Source organism: Juglans regia, chromosome 1 (genome assembly GCF_001411555.2).
Source record: "Juglans regia cultivar Chandler chromosome 1, Walnut 2.0, whole genome shotgun sequence".
Classification (NCBI taxonomy): Eukaryota; Viridiplantae; Streptophyta; class Magnoliopsida; order Fagales; family Juglandaceae; genus Juglans; species Juglans regia.
In genome coordinates, this window is record NC_049901.1 from 31,776,203 (window position 1) to 31,785,144 (window position 8,942).

An 8,942-nucleotide genomic window follows, 5' to 3' on the forward strand; every position below is an offset into this window, starting at 1 on the left:
GTCACCTTGTCTCAAGCCTCTCTCGATGGCAGAAATTTATGGCCTGGTACCCCATTGATCAAAACTGAGTATGAAACAGATTTAACACATTTCATCACCAAATCTGTCCGCAATTTACAGAAACCAAGTTTAGTCAAAACATCCTCCAAAAAATCCCACTCCACACGATCAAATGCCTTAGACATATCTAACTTCATGGCCATACTTCCTACTTTCCCTTTCTTTCTACTCTTCATGGAATGCAATAACTCGTAGGCTACCAAGACATTATCATTTATAAGTCTACCAAGCAGGAAGGCACTTTGAGAGGGAGAAATAACTTCAGATAAAACAAGTTTGAATCTGTTGGAGATGGCTTTTGAGACTATTTTATACATTACATTACACAAACTTATAGGTCTGTATTCAGTAACTTTTTTGGGTTTCACAGTTTTAGGGATCAATGCTAAATAGGTAAAATTGAGGCAAGGATCAATAGGGTTACCATTCAGTATATCAAGTGCAGCTCTACACACTTCCTCAGAAACAACACCCTAATGGTTTTGGTAGAAACATGGTCCAAAACCATCTGGGCCAAGGGCTTTTAATGGGGCCATTTGTTTCACAGCTTCCTCCACTTCTACTGATGTGAACCTTCTTGACAGCCTTTCATTCATTTCAATAGTTACCTTCTCACTCATTCCCATCAGACATTTATCAATCTCTTCCTGGCTTGGGTTAGTGGTTTGAAACAACTTGCCAAAAAACCTTCTAAAGGTTTCTTCCACCTTCTGAAAACCAATAAAATTTTTGTTTTTTTCATCATCCACTTCATTAATAAAATTCATTTTCCTTCTCTCCTTGGCACAAGCATGGAAATACTTAGTATTTCTATCTCCATGCTTATACTAGTTCCTCTTTGCACGTTGCTTCACCAAAGATCCTCCTTCTCTAGTGCTAGGTGCAGCTCTTTAGTGACTTTTCTGATTTCCTCCACATTACTCCCATTTTCCATAGCTTGTAAATTCTGTAAGATCTTGGTTTTCTCCTCTACTTCCTGCCCTTGCCTTTGCTTTATGTTTTTATTCCATCTCAGAAGAGCTTTCCTGCTATTATTCAGTAACCCAATAACCTTTGAGAAACCTGTCCAGGCCTCTTTTAAAACCACTTCACATTCCTCATCTAAGGCCCAACAAGCCTCATATTTGAAACCCTTTTTCCTCTGCCTTACTTGCATCCTTGTTGAAGGATTCTGCACATTAATATGGACTAGTAGTGGCTTATGATCAGAAGTTCTAGCCACCAACACTTCCACCCATGTCTCAGAATAAAAGTTCATCCATTGAGGGTTCGCCACGACTCTATCAAGCCTTTCTTTAGTAAAGGTTGCATATGTATGGGAGTTGCTCCAAGTGTACATGTCACCCCTCCATCCCAAATCAAATAGGTTTCCATCTCTCATTAATTCTCTAAACATTTCCATTTGGTTTTCAGGTCTAGCTTTTCCTCCCCACTTCTCATCATTAGTTATAATCTCATTGAAGTCCCCTACTATGCACCAGCCTTCATTGCCATTGGGTTTCATGGATTTAAGCAAACTCCATGCCTCTTTCCTCTTAACAGTTTCAGGTGGGCCATAGAAACAGGTTAACAACCATTGAGATTCCTCTTTCCCTCCTATCCATGCATTGATATGCCTTTGAGAATAATTTACAATTTCCAATTGCACTTCATCATTCCACAACAGAGCCAAACCTCCCCCTTTACCAACTGCCTCCACTCCGAAACATCCATCACACCTAAGTCTTCTCCTTATTCGATCACATTTCTTATTATTGAGCTTAGTTTCCATGATGAAAACTATGTTGGGTTTTGACTTCTCTGCCATAGAGTAGAGATCTTGAACTTCACAGCCTCCGCCATTTCAGTAGGTTTATCAACCACCCCATATCCTTTCCTTCCACCATAGCTCCAGCCCTTTTCTTTTGTGTTGTCTTTGTTGAATCTGCCCCTTCTGATTTGTGTTTATCTCGAGCCCTCCTTTTCCAGACCCTCATCTTATCTACCTTCTTGTTTACCACCAGGATGCTTTCTTCCTCTACTTCTTTCTCATGGTTTTCCTCCCCCACGATGGACTCGAATTGCACTTCAACTTCCTGCAAGTTTTTGTCTCCCTTATCAATGAGTTCAACTTGTTTGATCCATCCTGCCTCTAAGACGCTGTCTCCCACTAACACCCCTCCCTCCTTTGATTTTTTACTTACCCCATTTTCACTCTCTAGGCTCTTTTCACTCTCTCTTGACTCTTCCCCAGTACTTTCCCTTTCCCTCCTGCCCTCTTCTACTGTTTCCCTCCCTTTTACTCCATCTTGAGTTAAGATTTCTTTTTCATTTCTCCATCTACTTCCTTCGTCATTACTCCTACAACTATTGTTAAGCAGCCTGTTTTTTTGAGATTGTGCTGCCCTCATCCGTTGGTCATACTGGTTTCCTTCTCCTCTCGAGTTCTCCTCCCCCTTGCATCCAGAAGAGTCATAGTATATGCATCCACACAAGAAGCATATTCTTGGCATCTTCTCATAGCTAAAGGGAACCCAGACATTGTTTCCCTTAACTGTGAGTGTTCTTCCTCTTGCCAAGGGCTGAGTTATATCCATGTGGATTTGAACTCTCAGAAACTTCCCCCATCCACTGCCATCTTTCTGCACATCTACCTTCTCCACCCTTCCCACCGTATCCCCTATTTGCTTTCCTCTCCTCTCTGTCATGCATGACAGTGGTAAGTTGTGAAATCTCACCCAAAAGCTCTCTGAGTGAAACTCAATTTGTTTGAGTGGAGTGTTCCCTTCAAACTCTTTTAGGACCAGCAGCTGGTTGTTAAACAACCATGGTCTTCCGAACCATACTCTTTGTTTGTCAGTAATATTATTAAACACAATAGTGAAAACATTTGGACTCACCTCAGTAAACACAGCCTTTTTACTGATTCTCCAAATTTTTCCTAATGTGGTTTCTAGCATTTCCTTGTTAATCAGCCTTGCCGAACAGAGTTTTGCCATTAGAGACCTCTGTTCCATCTTTCTCAGCTCCTCTGGTACATCATCATCATCAATGTCGATCTCCTTTCTTTCCTCATCAAGTAGTCTCAACTCCTTCCATTTTTCTTCCAAATCTTCCATTCCTCCGTAACAGGCACTAGAGTCTCCCCAAAAATGGTGTCACCTAGTTTATTTTCACTCTTTCCGTCGTGGTTTTCGACCTCCTCTGACACCTGACGGCTGTTAACAACCAGAGCAACCCACCTCGCACTGCTGGGACCACCTCCAAATTCCTTTCCTACCGTTATAACCGCCTCTCACGTTCCACTCACGAAGACTCACTACTCCACCTCTTTTCAGAGAGAAAAGAGTGGATACTGGTTTAGGGGCACTAATACTATTAGTATTACTATCAGTTATATAGTTATATTGATAGTTATACTAATACTATTATATAGTTATACTAAATTAAAATCACTATAACTAATACTAATAATATTATATAGTTATAATAATCACTGATTTACTATAACTAAATCACTATAACTATATATAGTATTAATATCACTATTAATATAATATATAGTATTAGTAATAATTTAGTATCAATGTATTATTTTATTAAAACTGAAAAATCAGATCAAATCGGATCGAAATCGATAAACCAAAAATATCGGTTTAGAAAAATAACCCGTACGTAATCGATTTTTTAAAATATAAAATCAATATATATCTATTCAATTATAAATTTTATCCAAGACCGAATCATTGCGCCTCCACCTCGACATTTATAAATGTCATACATTTTACCCGACTATTGACAAGTCAGCGCAATATAAAAGAAACATTATAAACCCGAACAAGTAGGAAGAGTAAGAGCTAATCGTACATTGTAGGCCTTTAGCATCTCGCGTCTACCAAATTCAACTAGCAAACATTGGTTGTGCATGAGGCCGAATTTTTCTGCGACTGCCCAAGGGTTGTATATCAAAACCGCGAGGATCTATGAGGCTCAGATTGCTAGGTGAAAAAGAAAGCCATGTGTTTAAGCAGAATCTGAAGATTACCCGATTCGGGAAATCGGGCCGGATTGAAGAAGCCATTAAAGTTTTCTCACAGATGCCACTAAAGAATGTTGTTAGCTACAACTCCATGATATCTGCTTATTGCAAGAACGGAAGAACTAGTGACGCACGTCGATTGTTCGATGAAATGTCTCATAGAAACGTGATTTCATGGAACTCTATGATAGCCGGTTATTTGCATAGTGGTAATGTTGAAGAAGCCTCTGAGCTATTTGATAGAATGCCTAAAAGAGACCTCTTTTCCTGGTCTTTAATGATAACTTGCCATACACGTAATAAGGAGCTTGAAAAGGCCAGAAAATTGTTTGATTTGCTTCCTGATAAGCGAGACACAGTTTGTTGGAATGCCATGATTGCTGGTTATGCGAAGAACAGGCAGTTTAATGATGCCAAGAAATTGTTTGATGAAATGCCAGTCAGGGATTTAGTTTCATGGAATTCAATGCTAGCTGGCTATACCCAGAATGCAGAGATGCATTTGGCAATTCGGTTTTTTGAGGAAATGGATGAGAAGAATGTGGTTTCATGGAATTTGATTTTGGATGGGTTTGTTCAGGTGGGTGATTTGAACTCTGCTTGGCAGTTGTTTGAAAAGATTCCAGACCCGAATATGGTTTCATGGGTTACAATGCTCTGTGGGTTTGCACGAAATGGTAAGCTTGTTGAGGCTAGGAGACTTTTTGATCAGATGCCATGTAGAAATGTCGTCTCTTGGAATGCAATGATTACAGCATATGTTCAAAACTGCCAAATTGATGAGGCTACTAAGCTATTTAAGGTAATGCCAGAGAGGGATTCTGTGTCATGGACTACAATGGTTAATGGGTTTGTTCGTGTTGGTAAGATTGGTGAAGCAAGGGAATATCTTGACCGAATGCCTTACAAAAACATAGCAGCCCAAACCGCAATGATCTCTGGATATGTACAAAATAGAATGATAGCTGAAGCTAGTCAAATATTCAGTCAGATTGACACTTGTGATACTGTTTGCTGGAACACGATGATTAAAGGCTATGTTCAGTGTGGGAGAATGGATGATGCTGTGTATATTTTTAGAAAAATGGATAATAAGGACATGGTTTCATGGAATATTATGATTGTTGGTTATGCTCAAGTTGGACAAATGGATGAAGCGTTTAAAATATTCAAGGAGATGGGTGAAAGGAATATTGTTTCTTGGAATTCTCTGATTACAGGTTTCACCCAAAATGGGTTATATTTGGATGCTCTAAAGAGTTACATGTTGATGGAGAAGGAAGGAATAAGACCGGATCAATCAACCTTTGCATGTGGACTAAGTGCATGTGCCAATCTTGCAGCTTTGCAAGTTGGGAAGCAACTTCACAATATGGTTGTAAAAAATGGTTTTGTGAATGATTTATTTGTCAGTAATGCTCTGATCACCATGTATGCTAAAAGCGGAAGGATCTTTGCTGCTGAGATTTTCTTCAGAGATATGGATTTTGTTGACGTTGTTTCTTGGAATTCCTTGATTGCTGGGTTTGCTTTGAATGGGTATGGCCAAAAGGCTGTCAAGCTGTTTGAAGAGATGTTGGTTTATGGACCAGTTCCTGACCAAGTGACCTTTGTTGGAGTGTTGTCTGCGTGTAGTCATGCTGGCCTCATCGATTGTGGTTTGGAATTGTTCAAAAGCATGACTGAAGTATACGGTATTGAACCTTTGGCTGAGCACTACGCATGTGTGGTAGACTTACTTGGCCGAGCAGGAAGACTAGAAGAGGCCTTTAACTTGGTGAGAGGAATGAAGATCAATGCCAATTCTGGAATATGGGGTTCACTCCTAGGAGCTTCCCGGGTACTCCATAATCTAGAACTTGGTAGACTTGCTGCTGAGAAGCTCTTAGAACTTGAACCTTATAAAACTTCAAATTATGTGCTCTTGTCACATATGCATGCTGAGGCTGGTCGTTGGGAGGAGGTTGAGAGAGTCAGGCTATCAATGAAAAAGAGTAGAGCAGAGAAGCATACAGGCTGCAGCTGGATAGAAATCAGAAATCAAATACTTGCTTTTGTAACGGATAATCAAGTGCAGCCTAGAACAGCAGAGATATGTAATACATTAAAGGGTTTAACAGCAGTTATGAGAAACCCAGATGCCTTATCTGATTTCAGATATTGACTCGACATTTTTGGTTGAAATGACTGTAGCATCGACTGACACATTTTTCCAACATGAGAATTAGAGCAATGATGGCATCTTGTACATTATGGGATATATGCAATCTTTTTTCTTGTATGAATTATTTCACAAGTGTACATGTGTACATGAAACCTTTGGGGCTGTTTATATAGTTGTGTTCTTAGGTCACTTTGTGTTTATTAGTTTTCATGAGCCTCAACAATGTCTCTGCCCAGTTTTTTGCGGCCACCAGGCAACTCATGCCTTGCAGGATCATAGTCCAAGGTTTTCTAATATCCTCTGTGGAAGATGATTGGTTAGGTCAGTTCTACCTTGACACCTTTTCCTTACTGGTAAGGAAAATAGCATGTTGAAGTTCTATGAGGTACCTCGTTTTCTGTTTATGGATTTTTCAGTAAAAGAATGTATCTCTGTTTGTAGCAATGTAGTTTATTATACGCACGCTCACAATTTGCCTTGTAAACATAGAAAGAAGAAAAGCTTAAAGTGTGTCAGCTGTCCTTATCACCCATAGATTAGAATGGCATGCAATAAAAGGTCTTAGTATTTGTTGTATTTGACAATTGATGAATTCATGTAACTATAATTCATGTTAGCATATCGAATACCAACTGCTCTCCCTACTGCGACTCATGAAAGCTTGGAATTCCACTATGTTATTAAACCATACGTATAGCAAATACATTGATGGGACAACTGCCTTTTCCTTTTGTTCTCTTGATGGAGATTTTATTCCGTTCTAGTTATATTACTTTTTGGAGTAATTACATCGGAAAGTTGTGAAGTCTAAAGTTCACCCTAAACTACCAATTAGTTTCAATGTATACCTTCCATTGAAATCTGTACGTTCAAATTATATAACATTACCTACTTTTGAATCATTTTAAGTCATATTTTAATCAAGGATGCAGATGAAACTTAGAGTAGTTTAGTATAGGTCTTACAGCATTTTGTTGTTTTGTAGTGCGCATATCAAGATGAACGGTAGTTTGAGAGTGCAAAGTGTAATTTCCCCTCATTTTTTCTTTTGCAATGCTAATTTTGAATTGCTCACATATGCTGGATATTATAAGTGCTTTACTCTTGCATCATATAGACAATTACAAAAAAGAATTAATTCAAATAATAGTTGGAGTTTTTTCGGCTGGGAAAATAGTACTTAGGAAAGATCATCTTTTGCTGGAATTATGAGATAGTTCAAATACTATTTGAGATCTTTATATCTTTTTACTTGGAGTTAGGGTTGTTCACCCAATCCGACCCGGCCCGAAAATTGTCATTCTGACCCAACCCGATTCAATGATGTTTCTGTTCGCTTGTTCACCCGAATACCCGACCCAAAATTTTGGAAGGAATGGGTAATCCGACTCCTTTTTTAGTTTTTTTTTAAAACACACAAGGGCGACCCATTGTGCATTATTTTTTATAATTATTTATTATGTTCTTTTTACATTATTTTCCTTTTTCATTTTCTTCTGAAATTATTTTTTTTCTTTTTTCTTATAATTTTCTAATATTAAGTTTTCTGAAAATCATTGGATGATGCATGAGTTCCATCTCCTATTACTTTTGCCTTTTAAGAAAAAGAAAATCAACCCAAAAAGAAAATGAACCCAAAGTACCTCAATTGGCTCCAAATGCGCGCCTCACGAGTCCAAAAAGCTTTGGCAAGATGGCAGAAATAGCAGCCTTCAGATGTGACTGCAAGAGTGCTGCGAGGGAGAGAGTAAAGCTGCAAGGGAGAGAATGACTTAGAGCTGCGATGGAGAGAGTGATTGAGAGCTGCAGAGTGAGCCGTCGAGCGAGAGAGAGGAGAGCTACTGCCTTACTGGTATCGGGTAGGGTAAAATCAATTAGGTTTTATATAAATCGGGTATCGGGTATTAACCGTTTAAAAAAAGAAAACGGGTTCGGCTAACCGGTTCCCTTTTTTACATCAACCTTTTCAGGTCGGGTCGAGTGATGTAAGAATCCTTACATCATGACCTAGATTTTTTTTTATTGTCACCAAGTTGCTCGCCTGGTGGCAAGCACATTCTCTCTCCACATTTGTCTTTGGAGTGCTGAGCTCTTTGCTTTCTATAGGGCCCACTTGGGGTACAAGCACTTTACTTCTATTTTACTCGTCTAGGAGCGAACACTTTAGATCTCGTAGTGAGCATGTGGTAACGAGCACTTTTCTTTTGGTATTGCTCGCTAGGTGGCGATTACTTTGTTTCCCATAGTACTTGCATAGTGGCGAGCATTTTGCTCAAGTTATTGCTCGCCTATAGCCTGTAACACCTCACCTAATTATCTATTAGGATTAACCCTTAATCTCCCATAGAATGAGCTTATAATATTATATTTTTGTTCTTTACAATTTTTTTTAGCATAAGATTTATTATTTATTTTTGGGAGTTAGGCTTATTTTACTCATTAAACTATGGCACTTAGTGTCATTAGTGGTTAAGCTTAAGGGTTAGGAATGGGTGGTTGAGAAAGCAAGCCCATTAGTTCTACACTTAAGGCCCTTAAACCTTTAGAATGGCCAAGACTTAGAAGTCTTGAACAAAGCCTTATAAGAGTTAAGTATTGGTGGGTTAGCCTTAGAAAGGTTTGGCCCAAGTGTGAGGGAAGCATAAGGCATTTAGGGCCTAACTTGGTGTTAGCATTGACCCATGACCCATTTATGATAAG

The 8,942-nt window shown here is 38.9% G+C and overlaps 2 protein-coding genes across 2 annotated transcripts; one reads left to right on the plus strand and one right to left on the minus strand.

The window, feature by feature from the left end:
* Positions 1-910: 910 nt before the first annotated feature.
* Positions 911-1,867, minus strand: LOC108993568. The gene has a single exon (XM_018968540.1). It carries the CDS (start codon positions 1,865-1,867, stop codon positions 911-913), a length of 957 nt encoding a protein of 318 aa, XP_018824085.1.
* Positions 1,868-3,869: 2,002 nt separating this feature from the next.
* LOC108993561 (pentatricopeptide repeat-containing protein At4g02750-like) lies at positions 3,870-6,832 on the plus strand. Its single transcript, XM_035687802.1, has one exon. It carries the CDS (start codon positions 4,023-4,025, stop codon positions 6,240-6,242), a length of 2,220 nt encoding a protein of 739 aa, XP_035543695.1. The 5' UTR covers positions 3,870-4,022; the 3' UTR covers positions 6,243-6,832.
* Positions 6,833-8,942: the final 2,110 nt, after the last annotated feature.